This window comes from Xenopus tropicalis, chromosome 6 (genome assembly GCF_000004195.4).
Source record: "Xenopus tropicalis strain Nigerian chromosome 6, UCB_Xtro_10.0, whole genome shotgun sequence".
NCBI lineage: Eukaryota > Metazoa > Chordata > Amphibia > Anura > Pipidae > Xenopus > Xenopus tropicalis.
The window spans coordinates 55,818,625-55,844,266 of record NC_030682.2 but is presented as its reverse complement, the minus strand read 5'-3'; the positions used below and the strand labels follow the sequence as shown (position 1 = coordinate 55,844,266).

The window sequence follows — 25,642 nt, the reverse complement described above, 5'->3', positions numbered from 1 at the left end:
AGAATTTTTTGGCTTGTCGCTGCAACCTTTTTAAAATTGTGGCACAAAAATCCAAAAACTTCTAAAGAAGAAAGATCTTCTAGGAAAAGGGAAAAGACATCTGCCATTGACTTCTACATGATCTTGACAAGTTTCAGCTGGAGTATTTTTGGATTAGGAATTTTAGCAGTATTGTCACATAGTAAATCTCTGAAAAGTCACCACTTTTTTCAGCGACTTTTAGCACTAAGAAATCCGATTTGGAAATGTAGGTTTCAGATCCCCTTTAAGACCCTACTGCTCTCCAGCCAGATATATACTGTACTGGATTGATTGGAGCAGCCTGAGGTTTTAAATTAATTTTAATCATGCTATTTTTGATTAGCCTTAGTTAACATGCTAAGTTGATCATTATGGCTTAATTGTATAACATTTGCATGTCATTTTCAATAATGTATGCCGTTTTACCAACCTCTCTTTGTGTCACCAGGTTTCCTTTGTTGGATACCATAAAGCTAATTAATTGTTAGCTACAAACTGATCTTTGCTGTTTTTCCCAGTTTCCTAAAATAAATACAGAAAATTAAAAAAAAAATTTAGTTCACCATATCAGTTTTGTTTTGTTTTTCCCCCAAAATAAATAAATAAGATGACTAGTGTGCCATATTACTGTAAGTTGCTAAATTTCAGACAGTTACACAGGTCTGGGATCAATCAAACTGAAATATGTAAGTTGTATCTTTTGCTAAGAGTCATTTTGGGTTTTTTTTTGCAAATAAAACATACGTTCTTAATTAGCTGTCAACTATATCAAAGGGCAGAGAAAGTGTAAAATTAGAAATAATTATTAAAACTAAAATTATAATACTTCTAAATATAAACACCAGAAGTCAGAGACATGAGGGTGCTGGAGAACCACTATAAACGTTGATATAATTATGAAAAATCTAAAAGGACCTTACAAATAGAGGTATCAGTAGTGCTAGCACTGGGGGATCAAATACATGCACATTGTACAGGTATAAGATTTGTTATCCAGAAACCCATTTTCCAGAAGGCTCTGAATTAAGGGAAAGTAATCTCCCGCAGAGTCTATTTTAAAGGAAAAGGAAAGCTACTGAGGTACAGTATTTTATTACTAACAGATTAGTCACAATTGTGCAAGCGGAACACTATATTTATTCTGTACAATGCTTTACCATATCTGAGTAAACAGCCCTAGAAATTCTCTCTGTTTAAAGGAACAGTAACACCAAAAAATGATAACAGATGATAACAGATAAAACACTATTGTATTCTACAGGACTTATCTGTTATCTGCTATGTAACCTGTGCCTTTTCTCCTTCTTTCCAGCTTGAATGACTGCCCCCGTGGCTACACAGCAGCTTATCATATAAATTATAGTAGTTTTACTGTAGCAAACACACCAGTTTTACCAGTGCAGGGCAACAGTGCATTATATTTTTATTACGTTAAAGCTCTTTCATTTTTTGTTGTTACTGTTCCTTTAAGATAGCTGCTGCCATTGTAGCTTTGTCTGACTTCACTCCTGGGCCTGCATCACTGTTCTCAGGGCTCAGATTAAAGCAGGGAAGGGATGGGATGAAAGCAGAAGGGAGGGGGGAGAGAAAAGCAAACTGAACAGGCTTGTGCCATGCCCTGAAGGATTTTGCTAAGAAAAGGAAGTCTGACACAGAAGACCATGTATACAGAATAGTAGGAAAGAAATGTGGTGTTTCTTTTCACAGAGGACTCTCTATAAAGCTTTATAAAGCTTACTTTACCTTACCTTTGCTACTCCTTTAAAGGAATACTGTCATGGGAAAACATGTCTTTCTTCTCCAGCAGAATCCTGCATCGAAATACGTTTTTCATAAATGTAAACAGATTTTGTTTATATCTAAATGAGAACTAAACCCTAAAAATGAATATGGCTGGAAATGCCATTATTATATACTAAACTGACTGCACTAGCCAAAAGTTTCAGCATCCCTATAGTTGTCATAATATAGGTCTTTGCAGTTGTCACAGGAGCTCCTCATCTTGGATTCTGTTAGAACTGTCCAGGACAGTGCACCTGCTCAGTGGGATCTGAGCAGCAGTTGAGAAGCTAAGCTTAGGGGACGCTGCAAATTATTAAGCAGAAAATGAGGCTGGTCTGTTATATAAATTGATGCTATGGGTCTGATTATTAAAGGAGAACTATACCCTCAGGTGCACCCTTATCTATCACTGCCTAGACCCCCCTCACCTCTCACTTATCACTAACCGCTAGCTAAAAATGCAGAGGAGCGCAATCATGTACCTACCCGACATCTTCTTAGCAACTGAAGACACTTCTGGTCTCACTGCTGACACCTAACCTGCTTGTGCATGCACAGTTGAAGCAGATTTCCTGCTACCTCCAACTGCACATCCACAAGCAGGTTAGGTGTAAGCAGTGAGACCAGAAGTGTCTTCAGTCAGTTGAAGATGTCGGCCAGGTACTCGGCTGCGCTTCTCTGCATTTTTAGCTAGTGGTTAGTGATAGGAACAGAGTTTAAACTTAAAAACCATGCGATAAAGGAGAGGTGAGGGGGATCTAGGCAGTGATAGTTAAGGGGGCTTTTTGCACCCAGGGGGTATAGTTCTCCTTTAAATTTTGCTAATTGTACTGGCTTCAGAGCTGCCATGTTATGTGAATCTGAATAAATAACTAATCAGCCTTATACATTTACATTTATATTCTATATATACAGTTTATTGTTAGTGACCCTAAGCTCAGTAACTGAAAGCAGCATAAAGCATGTGCAGGGAATCAACGGAATAAAAGATGTGGAGTTACTGGGGGCATCTTTGGGGGCACAGATCTTCCCTGCTAAAGGGCTGTGGTTGCCTTTGGATGGCCCTGAAACAGCCTGATAGCCTGAAACATAATGTACAACATTTCTAGCCTATTTCTATAGTTAAGCTTTAGTTCTCCTTTAATTTTGAAATTTTACATAGGGCTAGCCATATTCTTCATTTGCCAGGGAGCTACAGTCATGTGACCTGTGGTCTAATAAACTTCAGTCATACTTTACTGCCAAGCTGTAAGTTGCCCCCTCCCTTTCCCCCACAGCAGCAAGATAGCAGCTCCCAGTAGATATCAGAATAGCACTCGATAGTAAGAGATCCAAGTCTGGCTTGGGACTCCTCCAGTTACATGGGAGTAGGAGAAACAATAGGTTACCTGAAAGCAGTTCTACTGTGTAGCGCTGGCTCCTTCTGAAAGCTCAGACTCACAATATACTGAGATGGCGCCTACACACCAATATTACAGCTAAAAAAATACATTTGTTGGTTCAAGGATAACATTTTAATGTGAATTATTTGCTATGTAAAAAGTGTAATTTAGAAATTACTAAAATAATTTAATGTATAATAATTGTGTTTAATAGTGATTAGCGAATCTGTCCCATTTTGCTTCGACAATAAATTTGCAAATCTTTCAAAAGATTCACGAAATGGCGAAAATGTCGTGCAGAAAAAAATTGTCACCCGGGGCTATTCTTTTGACGCGACTATTCTTGCGACTATTCTTGCAACAATTTGGACGTGCGACTATTCTTTTGATGCCTGCGACTATTCTTTTGACGCCCGCGACTATTCTTATGACAATTTTTGGACACGTGGCGAATTGTTCCGCGGCAAATTTTTTTATCCGTTTCGCGAAACAATCCGCTAATGGCGAAACCCGGAAATTCGCCGCAAATCCATGCCTGACGAAACATTTCGCCCATCACTAGTGTTTAAATGTTTGTTGTGTTTAAATGTTTAAATAATGTAATCTAGAAATTTCTAAAACAGAAAGTTTAACTGCATTAATTTCACCCCACATTATTTCTACTTCAATTTGGCAATAAGTTAATTCTAACTTAGCCCAGAATTGACCTATTTTAGTCTACGCTTTGTTAATTATTGGTTTTACTATAGAAATCCCTTTCTTTAGTGAGGGGATGCAAAATATTAATGTGAATATAGAGATTTACTTTAAAATTTACAGTGATATAAAATGTATTTTAGTTTATACAGGGTTTTTCGGGGGAATGATTATGCTGTGTTTTTAGATTAAAGGTATAGGAAGTTTTTTTTTTAACATTTGCTAACATTTTTTTTTATTTTGAAAACCATTTTTTTATTTCTTTCAACTAATAAAATGTATTCTAACTCCAGCAGCAAGCCAGTTGTGCTGCACCTTTCTAGCAATATATTTGCAACTGTAAAAAATGGTTTATTTCTCTCATCGGATTAAATTATGTAAAAGCACAGTTGAAACCAGAAGCTATGAATAGCATTTTCCAATTTACAATCAGCCAATTGGCTGAGTTTGTTGTAAACCACAAATCTTCTGAACTTGTTTGAGAAGCGTTTGTCAGGTCACATCACAAGGGGAGGAGGGGGCCTCATAAAAAATCCACCACAAAGCAAGTGCATATTATATTATCATGTCTAGTCCAAGGATTGTTTCCATTTTGAAATACATATACAGTATATATAATATATATATATATATATATATGACACCAGATTTTCTTATTGCTTATGTTAATTAAAGTGTTTTACCATTTGTTCAAGGAATAGAATTAGGGGTTTGTGATTTGATAAATAGCATGACATGGGCAGCGTCGATGTCTGCCTGGACCCCCGATCCCCTTTACCCACAATTACTTACTAGACACAGCTTTTTTGGAAAGAGAAGGCAGCAGTTGTTTATTTAAACTACTTAACATAGTTAACAAGTACAACTGTCCAAAACATATTGTAAACTGTTTGTACCAAATGCATTAACCTTAGCAAAACAATGCCAACATATCTTCTCAGAGGACTGCCCTGACCCGGAGCCTAAAGCCTGGTTCCTGCCTTCTTTATTAAAGGACAATGAAAGGTTAATATAAATTAAAAGTAAGTCTAAAGGCATTCTTTTTAAGTACTTACTGCATATCTAAATTCCCAAATCCCTGCTTGCCTCTCTGAGATATGGTGCTGGCATCCTACAGCAGTGTGAAGACTACAGTGACATCATTGAAATCTCTCTGTCCTTCCTGTAGGTGCCAGCGGCAGCCTTCCTATTCTCTGAGCATGTGTGTAACTTGATCCTGTCTGCTGTTCTGAGCTACACATGCCCACCAGCCAATCAGAAGCGGATCTGGCAGAGGGGAGGGGGGAGGGAATGAAACACATGTGCAGTATGAAGCAAGGAGGGAAAGGAAGGGAGAATACCTTTTTAGAGATGGCTGCCTGTTCTAGAAAATGTGAAGTAAGTGTGACTGAGTAAATATTTGATTAGGTGAGCCAAAAGTGTGGCGTTTTACTAAACAATAGGAGGACTATTGGGCAGTATGTTTTTTAAATTTTGACTTGCATTCTCCTTGAAGCCCTCATCTTAGGCTGCCACCTTTCCCAGGACCCCAGGCCTACCCAGTTACCCATTCTCCTTTTGAACTACCAATTTCAGTCCCTTTTAGGCTCAGGGTCAAACAACTCCCAACTGAGACTAATTCTATTGCCTAAAACAATGGCGATGGGGGGGTGAACGCTGGTCCCACCGCTGATCCTCATGCCTGCTGCACCAGAACTGGTGAGTTATCCCTGGAGTGTCATTTGTTATAGCAAACTGGACGGTATAAAAATGCTGAATAAACATTAAAAGTGCCACCATTGTCAAACACCCTGTCTGTCTGTCCTATATACAACATACAATCGGGGCATAGAGGAAGCAGATTCTATTTAGTCCTACTTGTCCCAGTGGGACCCAATACAAGGAAAAGTGATCAATACAGGAATAACTCCTGCTTGGTACTAATACACTCTTGATATTAGACATATTCCTATTTCCCAAACCCAATGCAAGGAACAAATTAGCAATGCTACTCAAAGACATTATTACTTTGTGCTCTGAGCAGAAGAATGCTTTTTATATGGAAAACTGCAACATTTCCTTTAATGCCATAGATTAAAAACTGTCATTTGTATCGAAATGCAATTTTAGCTTTTTTTAAAACAATTTGATTCACATATTTTAATGACTGTAAAACAACAAAAAAACAAAACAGAAATACCCAGTTTATGGAACAAAAGAAATTAGGAAATATAAGAAAACAACAGGTGGAACAAAAAGATTGTGAAAGTCTATAAAAAGCAGTGTGTTAAATTTGCATTGTTCATCTCTTGAAATCATTTTTTATGAGATTTTTGTCAACCGTGCTTGTTTATCATGCTGTTTTGTGTTACTTTCATGCTGCATTATACAGAGCATCTTTTATTAGCACAGGATGTGGCCGACTATTTCACAGTGATTCATATAATTTCACTCTGTACTTTTAATGGCTTTTGAATCTCTTATAATGTGAGTTGGTAAAATAAAAGAGGCATTTAAATGCACCATTTCCAGACAATGTGGAAGGCAAACTATAGCGCTGTAACACTAATATCTATCATATTGCTTGTGCTTTACATGAAGAATAGCACACGTTTCATATACTGTATTCATGTAAATCATTATAGGGTGTAAATATTATATTGGTACATATTTATTTATTTTGCTTTTACATCTTGTGTTTTTTTAGTTGTAGTAGAGGAACCAAGTAATTCAACAGAAATAACTAAACATGGAAGAATGAAAGGGAAAGCATTTATGTTTTTTTTCTCATTTATAATCAGTGTCTAAAACAAGAAGTAATGGCAATTGTCAAATAACTTGGGACCACTTGTGTTTTGGTTCCTCCTTACTCTGGCTTTTTAAATATTACTAATATACTTCAAAGTCTTATAATAATAATAAGGGGAAGAGTCTTCCCACCCAGTAACTCATAAGGAGTAGTGATGGGTGAAATAGTTAGCCAGGCATGGATTTGCGGCAAATTTCTGCATTTCGCCATTGGCTGATTTTTTGTGAAATGGGCGACACAATTCATTGTGGAAAAAATCATCTCGAGTCAGAAAAAGTTGCCCGCGTAAAAATAATTGGTAGCCACACGCATCATTTTTTAGGCAACGCAAAACAGGACAGATTTGCTCATCACTAATAAATGAGCAATGCTAATAATAAATAAGATTTCTTTTTGGTTTTAATATATATATATATATATATATATATATATATATATTAACCACACTTTTTGTGGTCAGTGTGCTCCCTTAGAGATCACCTGACAGGAAATAATGCAGCTCTAACTGTAAAAGAAAAAAATGTGGGAGAAAAAGACAGAGGTCTGTCTATTTGTTGGCTGATGTATCCCCACACATTTGTGTGCCCTTGGTTTGTGTGTTAGCACAGTGATTATTACAAGCCCAGGGGCTGGTCCACAATACTTAAAATGGCAATTTTCTCTTTAGGATTATCCAAGGCCGAATTCCAAGTGTTTTTTTACAGGTCATGAAACCCCAAGGTGACTTTAATATCCGCATATTTTTAAACAGGGGGTACTTTATATATTGTAACACAAATTTTAGTGGGTCATGTAACAAAAATTGCGATTATATTATGATATCACTAAGCATCATTTATAAGGATATAATTTACTGTATATTCATGGCTTTTCTGTATTATATAGTGAATAAAGTACCCCCTGTTGTAAAATATAGGGATGTTAAAAGTCGCAAAGGAGTTCCATGACCATATAAAAGCACAAGGCCAAAGGCTGAGTGGCTTATATAGGTCATGGAATTCCAAGGTGACTTCTAATTATCCTAATTTTTACAACATTGAGTACTATATTTATTATAATATGCAAGTGCGTCATGTGACAGAAATTACATCACTAAGTTCTGATTATAACTGATGACATCACTAAACACCACTTATAAGGATATAATTTACAGTTTGGTGCCATAGGCAAATTACCAAACTGTATTTATAATTAGATTAATGATAAGTGTGACTATCACAACCCACACCAGCTCATTTTGTCCAGCAGAAAAGCTAAAAATGGAAAAGCTGCAACTGTAATTGAAACTCTGACAAGTCTTGGCTGTAAGCGAGTGCTGTGATTGGGTGGTGCAGGGTTGCATTAGCTACAGGTTTTATCAGTTGCATTTCTAAAAAAAAAAAAGTTAAATACTTCCACTTTGAACTTCTGGTTAAGCATATGGGATGACAATTTGTCCTCTTGCAACAGGATGCACTCCTTAAGTGCCACATTATCATTATCGAGTGCTGTACCACAGTGCTGTATGATGAAATGATGTATACGACACACATGAAGTAACCTATAGCAACCAATTGCATCTACTACATCTACTACAATGAAATATTGATAGCAACAGCTTATTGGTTGCGATGAGTGCTGGATCTGATGGAAACTTCTATAACACTATACAAAGCTACATGTGGTATAGAAATGCTTCCCTGCTCCTGCCTAGAGTATTTTAAGTTCCATCTACACATCTACGCTAGCGTGTATTTGCTTCATTACCATTTGTTGCGTCTTGATAATGAATGGTGCAGTCCTGCAGTGGTCTGACAACCACTTTATCGATTTAGGGGATGCTGAGCTAGTGTGGAGTCCATTGCTTGTTCAATGACTTGGATAAGAAAAGCTGTTTTCTGAATCAGGACAGGAAGATCATGCAGATGAAGCTTACAACACTACTGACACATTTAAAACTTGTTTGTTGTTATAATCTTGTCTGCGCTGCAAATAACAGTGCCGGCTGGCTTATCAAGGCTCTTTTGTTGTGTGCCAAATTACTTTTGCCATGCAACGACCCATAAACACAACAACTGGTGCTTAAGCTGAGATTGATGGAGCTGCTCTTTTGCTTCTGCATTTGCATTCATGTCCTTATCCCCAGCTGTCCTCTTCTCTACTCTTCATTTCTTAGGAGACATCCCCCCACTGAATTTCCCCAAATGCATATCAGGATATCACAGAGCAGATCAAACTGGTTAAAATAAACGTAACTGATGTCTCATAAAAGCAAATATAGGAGTCAGTTATCAGATATATTCACTTGGTTTTCATTTATTTTGGTTTGCTGACAGAAGTGACAGTGAGATTTAAGCTGGCCATACACACCATCGGTCGCACGAAACATCGTCAGACCCGCCACACACAGTCAGGGCTGAAACAGCAGATAAGGAGGTAGAAACAATAGGATTTCTACCTCCTTCTGCCGATTCAGCCCTGACGGCAGATTTTGCTCAGGCGCCTTCTATGGTGCCCGATCAAAATTTTCTAACCTGGCCGATCGGCGAGTCGTCTGATATCAGCAGCTTCCTGCGATATCGGTCGACTCGCCGACATGCCATACACGCACCGAATATCGTACGAAACGAGTTTTCGTACGATAGTATCGGTGCGTGTATGGCCAGAGTTAATGCAGGTTTGAATATGTACCCAAAAGTCCAAGGAGCTGTAAAGTGCTGGTCAGCAGGTGCTCTAGGGCAGCTTTCAAATAGTGGCGATTCCCCATATCCTTTCACTTAGATTACTGGGGATAGTTATAATGTGGCATAGACTATTTTATACCATTTAGTGAAAAGGTTTAAATGCCATCATTTAATATATATTTTATTAATGTTTAGTGACTTATAGGAAGAAATGTGGGAGTAAACTTTGGGGCGTGTTTACTAAGATTGGAGATCACCTACAAGTTAGAAATCAAAGGAAAGACCTAATTGGTTGCAACGGGCAACATCACCAGTGATATTTATCTCCATTCTTAGTAAACACATCCCTTTGTCCATTAATTGGCTTTTGTGACCTAACATGTATGTAACTGCAGAGCCCAGGCAGCCCTGCATACAGAGAGACCCTGTCTCTGCCACATCAGCCTTATGCATTATGTTTTTCATATATTTGAAGGCAGAACTGCTGTTTTTTTTCCAGACAGTACACTTCATGCTCAAAAAGAGATTCTGATGAAAAAACGTGTTTTACATTGCATCTGAAAGTGTTATACAAAAAGGCAGACATTCTAGAACCTTGCAGTGTCTTCCTGATTTTCTCTGTTTTTAGAACAGTTGTAAGAAACAAAATATTTATCATTAAGGTACGACTCACAGGGGAAAATACAGACACCTCCCAATTAACTCCCTGGCAATTCCATATTTATCAAGCAGACTTATTTGTCTGATAAATACTGCTGGGATTTCTGTACTGCACTGAAGGCACTGTGTCTTGAAAACAGGAGATTATACTTGTAAATGCCCCACCGTGTATACTGGGAACATCAACCTTGGTATTGCTTGAGAATTTAATGTAATTATGTAAAGTATCTTTCGTAGAGAGTAGATTGAGAAATTGCAGCTCTGCACACACATAAACCTAGATTCAATAGACTCATTTAGAAGTCTGAGCATCATTGAACACATTATTTAATACTTTCTAATGAGAACAGAGGAATGACAGCTATTGATGAAAACGAGAGTCCACTGAGAGAAATCTTGAGTGAGCAATATGTACGTTCACATCTATGGGACACACATATTGGATATAAACACTTGAATGAGATGAACTGATAAAGGAATGTAGTTTTACAACTAGAGCATCAAGGTTGCTGCAACTCTTTGCATTCAAATTGGCATTTCTGCTTAACACTTTCAAGATATGCCAAGCTGGGCAGGACATAAGGTTACACAGGATCCATTTATGCTGAGGGGATTTTTGCTAATGGAGAAGGATAGTCTCAAGGCCAGCAGATGTAAGAATCAGTTGTTAAGGAAAAGTACAGTTTCTCTATGATATCACCCTATCTGCAGTAGAACTTATATTCTTTCAGAACCAGACTACGCTTGAGGCAGCAGACTTGTTCCCATAGTCCCTCTCTTTATTTCCTGCCCAAGTCACTGTGATGCTGCTTTACCCTTCCCAGAACCCCTGCAACTGGGTTACCTACCCCCATGGAACTAGAATACATTCCCCTGGAAGTATGCTGCTTATTACCCTTCCCATAGATTCTGTGCAACTGGATGCCCTTCTTCAAGAAAGTGACTACTGAATAACTCTAACTTAAAGGACTGTTCAACTGGAATACCTCCTGAATAAGTGTTGGTGAATTAGACTATTAGCCTTTTTGCACAACCTATGAAACTTTCTAAACACTTCCCCTGAAAACTGTTTCACTAATTACCTACTGCTGTATTAACAATCTCACAGAGAATATCATACTAAATATGTGCTACCCTACTACCAGGGTCTGAGGTGATGAAATAAGATAGGGGCTTAACCACATAAGAATTAGGCCCAGGAATGTAGAGGGCCAAGTGAGATTATAATTAATGAGTAATGTTAATAAATCTTGGTAGAATGGGTTAACTTATCAATGAATTTAATTTTCTGTGGGATCCAGTATCTGTTTTCTGGATAAACAAACTTTTAAACATTAAATAAACCCAATAGGATTGTTTTGCCTCAAATAAGGATTAATTATAGCTTAGTTGGGATCAAGTACAGGTACTGTTTTATTATTACAGAGAAAAAGGAAATCATTTTGAAAATTAAAATTATTTGCTTATAATGGAGTCTATGGGAGATGGCCTTCCTGTAATTAGTAACTTTCTGGATAACAGTTTCTGGATAACGGATCCCATACCTGTACATATATTGCTTGAAATAATTTCTTCTATCTGTGGTTAATTTCTCTTTTATTTACCGGCCTTCGGTAAAATACAGACCAGCTTTAGGAAAATATAGTAAAATGGCCAAATTAAAGTTCATCATGGCAGTATACTGTATTTGATGTAATTATGGAATTATTTGAATGACAAGTGCTTAACAGAACAAGGCATTGGCTAGTTTTTGGTACATGTTGCTGTATGTTTTTGAAAAGTAAGCTTTGCTTAAAGGAATCTCAGAGGTTATGGGAAGCTTGAGAAACTCATACCTGAAAATAGGGATTAATGGTGTCTATATTTGTCAAGAATTACTCCAGTTTGCCATAGTCATTGAAGATCCCTTTGAGATCTGATGGTAATATTAATATGTTACATATATTGTGCTATGATATGTTCCACACATAAATTATATTTTCTAAACTTCATAAAAAATTTGCATTGTAGAGTCATTATGTTACTGTTGCAACCAGAATATTTCTCAATAAATATGGAATATAAAAAAACTTGCATTGTTTTGAAGTTAGCTGATCAAAGCAATACATTTATAATGCAATATTTTGCTCTGGAACTCTTTGAGGCCCACCATAAATTGTATATTGTGGGATTATGCAAATATATATTACCATTTCCCTTTGAAACACTTTGGTTTTTAAATTTTGAAGATTAGGACCCCCTATTGTGCACTAAGAAAGTTGGTTTATGGATCAGCAGGATGCTTGGGGAAAAATAATTCTTGGTAAGATAGGTCAGCGAAGAACAAAATGCAAAACACAGAGGCAACATTTACAGTATTTATTATTATCTATTGTAAAAAAGATATTAGATGAAGGCAATTTACAGTATTTACATTATACATTCTTTCCACTTTTTTTTTTTTTTTTTTATAATTGGGGACATAAAACAACACAGGAAATTAACTAGCTTTGCTATTTTTTAGGTTACCAACTTGAAAAAAACATAATAACTATCGCTTTTGTTTTATTACACATGTATGGGACCTGTTATCCAGAATGCTTGTGACCTGGGGTTTTCCGTAAATTTGGATCGCCATGACTTAAGTCTGCTAAAAATCATTCAAACATTAATTAAACCCAATAGGATTGGTTTTCCTCCAATAAGAATTAATTATATCTTAGCTGGGATCAAGTACAAGGCACTGTTTTCAAATGTGTTCAAAATAGCTTTAAAAGCTTTGTCTTAAAATAAAGCATCAGATGTTCATTGCATTGGTATTGGAGGAAACATAGATACTTTGGACACATCATTCAAAGAAAGGAATCATTAGACAAAGACTTCATGTTTGGCAACGTTTGAAAAAAGAGACTAACTGGAAATTTAATTAGTTGGTACAATAACTAGTATGGATCCCAATCAACAATTTACTGCACAGCTAAAGACAGAACACAGGTCAAGGCAACTATCAATAGAGTTGACACAAGTTGACAATGACTCAACCGCACTTAAAATACAAAAATTCCCAATTCATGAAATATTCCTATCACAAGCTTACTGTTACTGAACTGATATGCCAGAAGTCGATCTGCAAAGACAGAGCAAAACCCAGTGGTATGGGCTACATTTTATGGTAATGTAATGGTATTATAAAATACCTTACACTTCATCTATACCTTAAGTGGCACATAGTCTGAATACTGAAGTATATTATGGTTTTAATGTTTTACTTTCCAGTTAAAATGAAAAGTAAAGCTTGTAATACAGTACATTATTTTCTCTTCCCTTTCCTTTCTGTTTAGCTACATATTTATTTAGAGAAGAAGTTGCATACGCCAATTATTATTCATACAGATCCACAATTCAAGAGATGTATAATTTTATTCTAAAGTATAGTATGAATTAAAGCTAAACTTGCCAGCAGGGCAACTGTCATATATCATAATACCAATTTTTACAATATTCTGAAATCAGAAGCATGAGACATGGAAGATGGGATTAAAATACTAATACTGATAAATCCTAGATTAGCCTTGCAGCATGGTACTGGTCTTTTCTTCACTTGGAAGGCTGATACTGAACACATTGGCTGCACAGCATTACAGGAATTAAAACAGTATCTGCAGAATTTGAAACTCTAATTATCAACATCTTAAAATGCATGAATGCAGTATTAAATCCCATTTACTCTGCCTCAGTCTGTGTCAGAGCCATGATTTGCATGAGGCAAGCCAGTGGTGCAACTCTAAGTAACTGCTATTTCTAGTTGCTTTACATAATGTGTCTCTCGCTGGTCTGCACACCAACACAGCATTTTGATAGAGCATGTATTTCTATCAAAACAGGTGTCATTGACTCTATAGGGCTCAGCCATCACTAACTCCAAAATGCATCTTGCCATCTTGCCAAGGAGCAACCCACACACTTATGGTCTGGATCATCGATAGATTCCTCCTGCTCTAATTTGCTCATTCCATCATGAGTCAAACATTTTCAACACACTGCTGACACACAGCATGACTGATGTTTGCATTAGGGAAAGAATGTTAGGCTGAGGATGAACACTTATAAACCATTTATATTTCTGGAAAACACTGTAAACTAGTAAAAATCCTCCACAATTAAGGGAATTATTTATTTTAGTAACAGCTCTCCTTTAGCAAGTTAGGCATATGTGTAAGAAAAAACCCAATTATAGAACCAGTTATACCACTGTTAAAGAAGAACTTAACCCTAAAAATGAATATAGATAGAAATGCCATATTTTATATAATGAATTTACTGCACCGGCCTAAATGTTCAGAATCTTTATAACACAGGGGGTCCCAGGTTTACATTTTGGATTTTGTTAGAAGTGTCTGGCCTATCATATAAACTGTTGCTACGGTGCTGATTATTAAATTCTGCTGCTAATTGCACTTGATTTAGAGCTGCCATTTGATAATAATATCTTAGTTACTAATAAGCCTTATATTGTGACATTTATATTATATATACAGTATATTGTGCACCGGTCTCTAAGCTCAGGGAACTGACAGAAGCACAAAGCATGTGTGGGGATTCAGCAGAAAAGAACATTTATAGCCTACTTTTTTGGTTAAGCTTTTGTTCCCCTTTCAGTGAGCAAAGGAAATTAGGTTAAACTGGACCATTTTACTTACTTGCCACCACTAAATGCAAGAATTAGAATTCCTCGAGCTATTTCAGAAGTATAAACACTATTTTGTATTTTTTGCTTTTTCATGTTTTTACAAAAAGTAAAAGGCATAAAATATTCTATTGCAGCAGTTACAAGATTTACCAGCCACCTTTATCAGCCACATCTTCTGTTCTTTACGCCTTATTTACAAATGCATTTTAGGAAATTAACTAATACTACAATTATTCTCTATCATCCCCAGAGGCCGGTGGCTGGTCCCCTTTGGATAGCGATCATTATCAATGGCTACAGGTGGATTTTGGAAATCGGAAACAAATCCGGTCCATTGCGACACAGGGACGATACAGCAGCTCTGATTGGGTGTCTCAGTATCGCATGCTATACAGTGATACAGGCAGAAACTGGAAACCCTATCACCAGGATGGAAATATTTGGGTAAGTGACTTTATACAGGCATCTCAGCTAACTCAAGTAGATTAACCGCCAGTACAGTACTTGTGAACATTTCTTAGGTATGAAAATAATAATTCCTGAGGCCTTAAAAAGCTGTTTTTAAAGCAATGATGAAATGTTGTAGCCATAGTCAACGAAACAGATGGAGAGATCACATCGATTGAGCTACAGAAATACAAATTATATATTTTTGTGTAATAAAGCAAGGGCAGTTTACTATACAGAAAATTAATTATTGTTAAATACATTTTTACAAATTAGCACTAAGCCAGGGAAAAATACTAAATAAAGGAGACATATGTTAGGATGAAGGGCATTATTAATAAATGAATGAGTTTTATCATTTTAAAGGAAGATAGATTAGCTACACGTTCAACTTTTTTTCTTTTCAACAGATTTATTAGCAGTTCAATGGGTTGCTGATTGTTGCTGAATATAATTAATTGGTGTACACTTCATTTTGATTGTGAAACATTCTGCCAGATAAATGTCCTGTATTTGTTGGAAAAACAGACATTTTACTTCTTTTAATAATCCTTTTTCTTAATACACCTTGGAATAACAACTTTTACAGAAAACAAAGACCATTTAATGTATAGAGATGTAGCGAACTGTTCGCCGGCGAACTAATTCGCGCGAACATCGGGTGTTCGCGAACGCGCAAGTTCGCGAACTTTCCGGGTATGTTCGCAATTTGGGTTCGCGTGGCGTTTTTCCGCTGCGTTTTTTCTCGGCCTAAAAACGCCACGCAAGCCATACATGGCGTTTTTCAGCAAATCCAGTTTCCATGGTGGTAATAGCGTGAAATAGCAAAAAACGCCGCGTATTTCCGCTGTGTCAACAAAGTATTTTTCATCGAAATTTTTGCCCTTGATCCCCCTCCTGCATGCCACTGTCCAGGTCGTGGCACCCTTTAAACAACTTTAAAATTAGTTTTCTGGCCAGAAATGACTTTTCTAGGTTTTAAAGTTCGCCCTCCCATTGAAGTCTATGGGGTTCGCAAAGTTCACGAATATTCGCGCTTTTTGGCGTAAGTTCGCGAACGCGTTCGCGAACTTTTTTTTTTGAGGTTGGCTACATCCCTATTAATGTACTCATATTCTTCTTGTTTGCTTTCAGTAGTTATTAAGGTCTTAAATTCATTTTCAGTACACCAATATTTGTATGGTTGAAATACAGCAACCTTTTTATCTCTCTGTTGCAATACAGTAACTAGAAGCAAACAGTTGCCTTTTAGATTTGATCAGTCTACAGTAGGTAGAATAATGATAGCAAATAGATGGTAACTATTGCATTTGCAAAAGGATCCACCTATGTTATTGCGTATTGACAGTATTTTTTACATTATATTAATATCTGCCCTTGAATGGGACTTAATAGCATTCATCTGTCACTATTTTATAATATGGCATTTCTTTCCATGTGGGATTGTGAATTTGCACAGTTTTTGATACATGAATTAAAAAATCTATGAAAATTGGGGATCCCTAAGGCACCAATGATCAGTTGTATTGCTGTTACTGTTATTTTAAAATATCAGCATTGACTTACTAAATGGCATTATTGAGTCTATAACTCACCATTAACAATGCAAATTTTTAAGAGGAAAAAATGATCATAGTTCCCATAATTCCTAAATTGCAGCATTTCTTGTGATGGCTGACTTTAGTTAAACATACATCAGAACTATTCATAGCATGGACTTTGGTGAGCTGCAAGCTTTTTTTCTACCAATTAAGGTCAGTTCCATTATCTACTACAAATCTTGTGAATTATTTGATATCAAATATAATTATAAACACTGATGAGCAGTTTATTTTGAATTATCAATGTAATGTAGTTAAAAATGAATGATTACCAATGTATCAATGAGTCAAATACATCAAGGCTAAGTTATTAATATTAATTGACAATTCTTTTCCTTCTGTGTTAATTAGTATCTAATAAATCACTAGTAATAATTTCATATGTAGCCTTCTTCCTACCTTAGAGTCAAGTTATGTTAAACCGGATAGCACACCTCACTAGACAATTTTGTGGAGATATTTTAGATATGGCCGCTTTTCAAATGTCAATAGAAGTTGGCAACAAAGTAGTTATTGGGGGGGTGGGATATGTTTCCCACTAGACTTTATTAAACCTTGAAAAACAGCTTGTGCAGCATAGACCCTATAATAGGCAAAACATTTTTCTGTGGATTTGTTTGTTTTTTGTTAATAAGGATACAAGGCATTATTGTACTTTGCCACACCACATAGAATGGAGCTTCTTTTTTAAACTCTAAAAGCAATGCTGATTTACAGTATATATGAAAATACACTATAAATTAGACAGTAATAGACTGAAGTAACAATATCAAGAAAAGACCTTTCAAGAGTAATTCTGATAATGTGATGGGATTTGTAGTCCAGCAACATTTGGTTAAAGCAACACTAATCATTTTTGCTGACCTAAATGGTTTCTGAGTGCCTATCCTGTTTTGTATGCACAAAGCAACACTGCTATAAAATGTCTATTTCCCTTATAATTTCTTGAAAATAGGCTGAAGCAGACACTATACTGCAGTTAGAAATATTCACCAAGCATAGTAAAGTCCTAATCTTCATCAAAGATCTTTAGTGAAGATTTTGGCACACTTAGGGGCACATTTACTAATCCACGAACGCTCCGAAGGCGTCCGAATGTGTTTTTTTCGTAATGATCGGTATTTTGCGACTTTTCCGTAAATTGCGACTTTTTCGTAGCCATTACGATTTGCGTGAATTGTCGCGACTTTTTCGTAGCCGCCGCGCCGAGTACGAAAGTTTCGGATTCAATCAAGCTTCAGTATCGTGACTTTCCTTGGGCCCGGTTGGAGCTGCAGGGTGCCATTGAGTCCTATGGGAGGCTTCCAAAATCATGCTAAGTCTGAAAGTTTTGCCCGCCGTTTACGAGCACTCAATACGAAAAAGTTGCAACAATATACGAGCAAATCGTAATGGCTACGAAAAAGTCATGACAATTTGCGCAAGTCGTAATGGTTACGAAAAAGTCGCGACAATTTACGAAAAACTCGTAACGGCGATGAAAAAATCGCAACAAATACGAAAAAGTTGCAAAATGTTCATTTTCCAATCCAAATTTTTCTTATTCGGATTCGTGGATTAGTAAATCAGCCCCTTACTGTATCACATGTGCATTGCAACTGCATACTATTTATGGAACTGACTTATTTTATTTTATTTATATAGGGTTATTTTACTCTTGTTTTGCCAGTGCTACATTTTGTAAAGAGAAATGCAATAGAAAATGTGCTTATGTAAGTTCTTCGTAGTGTCCATGCTTAAGGCTTCTTTTGATAAAAACCATTTACAGCAACTGTAGGAAACAGCCACTGAATGAAAAAATGTAGAAAAGGCCTACAAGCAGTGCTTGAATTGGAGTGAAAAAAGTAGAGGAATGCTATGTCAACTGTGTGTAGCATGGTGTGCCATTTTGCAAATTCCATCTGCTGAATATTTTGATAACCAATATTCATAGATTTTAACCAAAGTATGTGAAGTGTAGGGACCCCAAAATGAAAATAGTGTATATTAATTTTTCTGGCTGGCTATTCAGCTTTTGCAAACACAGCCCCCGTTTGAGTTTTGTGTGTCCCATCACAGCAAAACCACAGTATATTCTGTATTACCCCACACTATTAAATAGATATTATCCTCTTCCCATTCCCCAGTCAATTACAGTGCTGCCTAAAAGAAAGGTTATTGTCCTATTAATAAACATGATGCATTAATTTCAATAAATAATAGAATAATTCTAAAAGTCTACCTTTTAGTACAGTCTGTGAGGTGCTGAATTTGGGTGTCACAAACCTAATCATTTTATATAGTGTGAGCTGCTCATAGATACAATGAGTCACAATGCCAGGAGGTTCTATAAAACTTGGTCTGTAAAAACATGAATCACTCTGCGATTTTTTTTTTTTTTTGCTGTTTTGGTCTCTACCAAAAATGGGACTTTTTTTTACCCATAAGGCTTAAATACCAATCAAAAATGTCATAAACTTTTGCCAGTGCTCTTCAAACCTGTCAAAGATCTACAACTTATTAACAGATAAAAAAAAAATTATTCACTAGTGAATCTTCGGTGCAGTGCAGTGCAGTTTTGGGCTCCAGTCCTTAAGAAGGATATTAATGAGCTGGAGAGAGTGCAGAGACTGCAACTAAACTGGTAAAGGGGATGGAAGATTTAAGCTATGAGGTTAGACTGTCGAGGTTGAGGTTGTTTTCTCTGGAAAAAAAAATGCGCTTGCAAGGAGACATGATTACTCTGTACAAGTACATTAGAGGGGATTATAGGCAGATAGGGGTGGGTTCTTTTTCACATAAAAATGATCGGTGTACCAGAGCCCCCCCCCCCCCTTTAGATTAGAGGGACAGAACTTTTATTTGAAGCAGCCTCGGTGGTTATTTACGGTGAGGGCAGTGAGGTTGGGGAATGCCCTTCCTAGTGATGTGGTAATGGCAGATTCTGTTAATGCCTTTAAGAGGGGCTTGAATGAGTCCTTGAACAAGCAGAATATCCAAGGCTATTGTGATACTAAGCATTGATGTTGGTATATATGTGAGGGTATATGTATGTAAGTGTATAGATAGGTCAGTATAGGTTTGTGTGTGCTGAGTATTTAAAGGGACAGTAACACCAAAAAATGAAAGTGTATAAAAGTAATTACTGTATAATGTAATTCTGCCCTGTACTGGTACAACTGGTGTGTTTTCCTTAGAAAGACTACTATAGTTTATATAATAAAGCTTCTGTGTAGCCACAGGGGCAGCCATTTACAGGAGAAAAGGCACAGGTTACTTAGCAGATAACAGATAAAACCCCATTATATTCTACAAAGTTTATTTGTTATCTGTTATGTGCCTGTGCCTTTTCTACTTTTTCCCAGCTTCAATGGCTGCCCCTGTGTTGACATAGCAGCTCATTTATATAAACTATAGTAGCATTTCTGTTGCAAACTTACCAGTTTTACCAGCGCAGGACAACTGTACATTATATTTTAATTACTTTAAAACACTTTCATTTTTTGGTGTTACTGTTCCTTTAAGTTCCGGATATTCACCGTTTTCTTTGACACTGGTGACATTAAAACATTTTCCTTCTTAAGTAATCCACCAAATGGGAGCTATGTCAGCCCTTTTCCTGTTTGATTACAGTGGCAGCAAGTCAGAACTGCACTATAATTTTCTATGTTGGATAGCAGCAGGAGGGCTGGTATAACACTGGCAGGCAAGATTCATAATGAAGGATCTTCTGTCATCTGTAATTAAGATGTGGACTGCTGATCCTGGGGAACAAACCGGCAGAACTTGATGGATGGATTGTATTGCTATTATCTCATTAACTATTTAAGCAGCAGGACAATTTCTGAAAAAAAGATTTATTCAAGACTGCTTACTATTACTCCCACTATGAGCAGCCATTTTCTCACTTCAAGTAGATGCAACCTAATAAACAAACCAGCAAGCAAATTAATAGTTCTTATTTGCTTGCTAGTTGTACAATGCACCACATTCATTTAATCCATGATCTCCCTAGTTTCCTTGGAATTTTGGTAACATTTTGAGAAGCTAATCACACTTGTCATTCCCTCATAGGAAATTGCTGACCTACTACCTTTTTTACGCAATAAATATTTGTAAGTGACAGATCCCTGGATATTTAGATAAATGGATTAAATCAAATATGAAAATTCTACACACCATAGTAGGTATATGTATACGATTATTCAAGGAAATTACTTGCAACTGACAAGTGCTCAGTGACAGAAATGTATTGAGGTTTAACAAGGCATTCACATCAAGGCCATTTAAAATGGCAGTTTTATTTAGAAGAGTCAAGTAAAGGTCTGCTTTAAGTTTACTCCTAAATAAAACACAGTAAGACCAAATTGCAGTGAAAATGTATTCAAGGCTTTTACTGCATCGTCTTCACTTCAGCTTAAAATAGCGGAAATAGAAACAATGAAAACGGAAACAATTGCATTTACATCAATGGACAAAGTATTTACCATATTACAAAAATGATTACCAAGCTAATTCTTTTAGCATTAGCATTTACTGTAAGCCCAGGTAAATGACTAAAAATAAAAGTGTACAAGCAGAAACATAAATAGTAAATTAATATTTTATCATTGTTAATTATTCCACCAGTAGCAATGATGAGATAGGAAAATAATACAGTGTTTTGGTTCTTGTAATCATAGTTATATAACTTTTATCTAAAAGTAATACTTGGAGAGTCAAGAGATCAGGGATAGGAAGGAATAAATTAGATAGATTAATATCAACAAAATAATAGTATTGACATGAGAAAATAATATTAATTTCTCGAAATTTTAGTCTCTTGAAATTTTGCTCAGATACAGTGCAACATGCGGGGGTTCATCCGCGAATGCAAATGCATGCGCGTTGGGGGGGGGTGTAAATAGGAATGGTCTCGGGGCACCCTTGTAACAAATCCGTTGCTACAAATAACTGGAACCAGAACATTTATTAGGGATGCTTTGTTTACAGACAGGCCCGGATTTGTGGCGAGGCCACAAAGGCCTGGGCCTAGGGCGGCACAAATTTAGGGGCGGCATGCCGCCCCGCTGCAAAATAATTTTTAAATTTGGATTTGGCTCCCATACGGCGCAATGGGGACCTCTCCCCACTGCTCCGTATGGGACTTTAAATGTTTGCGCATGCACACTTGCGCTCACAGCGGGGGGGGGGCACTGGGTGGCCGCGCGTTCGCGCATGTATAGGCGGCGTAGGGGCGCCGGCAAGACAAATCCGGCGCTGTATACAGATGATGCAATTGGTTAATTTATCTCACATTTGAAAATGCAAATTAAGGTGCACTTTTGCCAAGTCTTCTGTGGAGGATTTGGTATGTAGCCAAATCTAAAATGATGGATTTTTTGCAAGCCTAATTAGAATAGCAAGAGTAATGATAAAATTAAATCTGGATGCAATAGTGTAGTGGTGACCTGTCTGTCTAAAGATGTTGCCTAATCCTTAATGGATCTCTAATTCCCCGATATTAAAATTATTCCAGTTTTAATCTCAAAAGAACCTGTGCATTTAGGTGAAACAGCATTCTCAGATCAACTAACCGTGATCTTCCTGCAAATAAAACTTAAATAGGTTATGTAATAAAAGTCACTAAGGGCTGAATTTCACAGGAGATTTTGATCATATTTTGTGGGTCAGATTTTATTTGATCTTGTCATGCAACAGCACAATATTTTTTAGGATCCTACAAAATCTGATCCCCACAACTGTAATGTAAGTCACATCATATAAAGTGGGATGGAGTGTTTTGTTCCTGCATCTTCATCCAGCAGCCAATGTATTTCAATTAAAAAAAAAAGTCCAAAAAAAGACACCATCAGATTTTATCTTGTTCAATGAAGATGCAGCATGCAGCATTACCTTCCGACAGATGTATTGTGTTGGATGGCAATCCTTTTCTGTAATTTGCACATCAGATTTTTCTATCAGTCCCATTATATATTGATCCATACGACTACATCCATCTTGTATAATGTGTTTTGCCCATATGAATTGCAAAAAGCTCTGCCAAAACCTTCATTTACAAAGCAACTTCCATCTATTTGTGATCAGAACTGCTATGAAGCCAGTTGCATTAGGACCTATTATTATACTGTAACTGCTTAGACATTGGGAAAGGACAAATAGGGTCAACAACATGCTTTGTACAAGGGATACAGGGAATTCCTTTCCAGATGATAGTGTTTCTGTAAGCAATGTGAGTAAAACTGTGTTCAGACTTTGTTCTCTCCCTATTATCAATAAGCTGTTCATCAATGCAGAATGAATATTAGGACAAAGTTAGACAAAATAAATATATTGTGATTTTTTTTTTAAGCATGACTTAACAAAAGTGTGTTTGAATGAAGAAGATTAAATTCTAGAGCCTAGGGGGGAACTGAATAAATGTGTAAGAATAAGAACAAAACCACAATGTTTAATTTAAAAAAAAAGGTGGCCTGGGATTTAGGGAACATGTTGGAAATATTAAGGGCAAGAGAAGCTTATATTAAAATTTTAAAAAAGGGAGAGGATTTAACATGGAAAAGAGCAGATGTCTGTAGGGACGGCAGTCTGTTTGTATTGTAATATTTTTGAAGAAGTCTAAATAAGAGTAGGGAATTAAATATGGAAAACAAGTGTTGTGGATTGTATTTGTTATTGTTCATCACAGACATCTTAAAATAAACAAAATGATCATGGCATATTGTAAACTTTGTAAGCAGGGCCCTAATTGCCTACTATATCTGTGTGTTTGGATGTCAGTTGTTATATATTGTTATGGCTCTGCAACCCAACTTAATAAGTGGCGGAAGGAGTATGAGAGAAAAAGTAGCCATCATGAAGCAGTGTAGCCTTAATGGTACTGACATTCTAGGGGAGCTTGGTTTCAGTTAGGGCAAACACACAAAAGGTGTAAATTATGGGCTTAGATAGATGTGTACAAAAGCATAACCTTTAGTGCTCATGCCAAAGGCTCTTGTGTCCTTGTTCTGTCTGCACCTAGTGGCTAGTTGGAAATCTAGTCTTAGATACAGAGTACAGTGCCAGTGGGTGCAATGCAACCCTGTTCTTAACATTTGCAGGCTACAATGTGTCCTGCTCCCTAACTTAAAGGAGGACTATACCCCCAGGAACTAAAAGCCCCCTTAACTATCACTGCCTAGAACCCTCTCACCTCTCCCTTATAGCATAGTTCCTAAGTTTAAACACTGTCCCTATCGCTACCCCTAGCTAAAACAGCAGAGTAGCGCAGTAGCGTACCTGGCCAACATCTTCTTAGCAACTGAAGACACCTCAGGTCTCCGCCGATACGGACTCACATGCGCAGTTGGAGGTAGCAGGAAATCTGCTTAAACTGCACATGCACAAGCAAAGACCGTGTCAGCGATGAGACCCGAAATGTCTTCAGTTGGTAAGAAGATGTCAGCCAGGTAGGCTGCTGTGCTACTCTGCATTTTAAGCTAGGGGTTAGTGGTAGGCACAGCGTTTAAACTTAGGAACAATGCGATAAGGGAGAGGTGAGAGGGGTCTAGGCATAATGTAATGCTGCTGAATGCAGGCAGCTCTGTTTTTATAGTGCATATTGATGTCTCACTGCTCCTTTTTTTCCACTTGGCACACTGATTTACACTTTGTGAATGACCCTTAAAATGAATAGCAAAAATAAAGACTTTTTTATATAGAAGTTTTCTTTGATACACTACGCACTGGACTAAACGACAAAGTGCCACAATGAATGAGACTACAGATTCAATAAACTATTACTATAGCAAATATTCTTTGCACAAGGAAATCATAAGCCAAAGGGTTTCTCCCTGGCTGCTACTCATTGCAGGTTTCACAGTTAATTTTCCAGGAAATTGGCAATCAGGTTTCAGGGCCCTCTTTAGTGGCCCTCGTTATTGCTTTCCTTCTTGAAAAGCAACAATTACAAAAGTAAAGATGATAGACTGTCTGAAGAGTTTGGAAAAGTTTGTTTAGAAAGAGTTTTTAAGTTGACAACATGAGTGCATGAAAGATTGTGACATAAATTATATTACAGCAAAATGAACAATGCCAAGTGCAAAATTTCATGCTATAAGACCGCTGGAATAATGATGATAAATAATAATGCAGCTAAATTACCTGTAAATAAACAGAATCTGTCAGTTCATAACTGCTTGCTAAACTCCTTTTTTGATTCTGAACAATTCAAATTGGAACCATTCATCCAGCGCTGCTTATGCCACAGCTGCTTTCCCACAGAGTCTCTAAAGATTTAGGGAACAGTGCTGACACTTGCATGGTCTAGATAAGTTTGTATGTGTATTTTGTAATTTTATAGAACTTAAAGAGAGAACTTAAAGAGAATCAGTGTTGGACTGGGGTGTCCAGGGCCCAACGGAGTTACCACCAGAGGCGCCTTGGACACCCCAGTTGCCCCCCCAACCCCAGTTGTGAACTCCTCCACCCCCTTGCATGCTTACAGCAGTGATTGGGGATAGGGTGGAGCACCCAAAGTTCCAGCCAGGGTGTGGGCCTGAGTTGGCGGGGCACACAAGGGCCAGGGCTTTATTTTTGTACAAAAACTTTTATGTAAGCTGCAACTCAGCATTAGAATTTAGTCGCGAGCGGCAAAAAAAAATTGTCACCCGCAACTATTCTTTTGACATGACAGTTTTTGGACATGCGGCAAATGTTTCCATGCTTGGCTAAACATTTCACCATCACTAATTAAAACCTTTGAGTGTAGTAGGCTTTGCTCATTTGTTCACAATTTTTAACTGGTACCCAGGCAAATGAGGTGTGCTCTCCACTGACTATATATATATATATATATAGAAGTCCAAGCAACAGGCACTCACGTCTGATGGAATCACAGATCACCTGGGTGCAGTATTAGAGTTGTAGTTTAGAGAGTAAAATTGGAAGAATGCCGCACTCACAGGGCGTAGTGT

General features: G+C 37.1%; 1 protein-coding gene across 2 annotated transcripts in view; it reads left to right on the top strand.

The window, feature by feature from the left end:
• The window catches only part of cntnap2 (contactin associated protein 2), an 892,460-nt gene that overhangs the window by 296,074 nt on the left and 570,744 nt on the right, over nt 1–25,642 (top strand). For both annotated transcript variants that reach the window (XM_031903464.1, NM_001079264.1), the window contains 1 exon segment: nt 14,912–15,105. In XM_031903464.1, the coding sequence (XP_031759324.1) occupies nt 14,912–15,105 (194 nt within the window).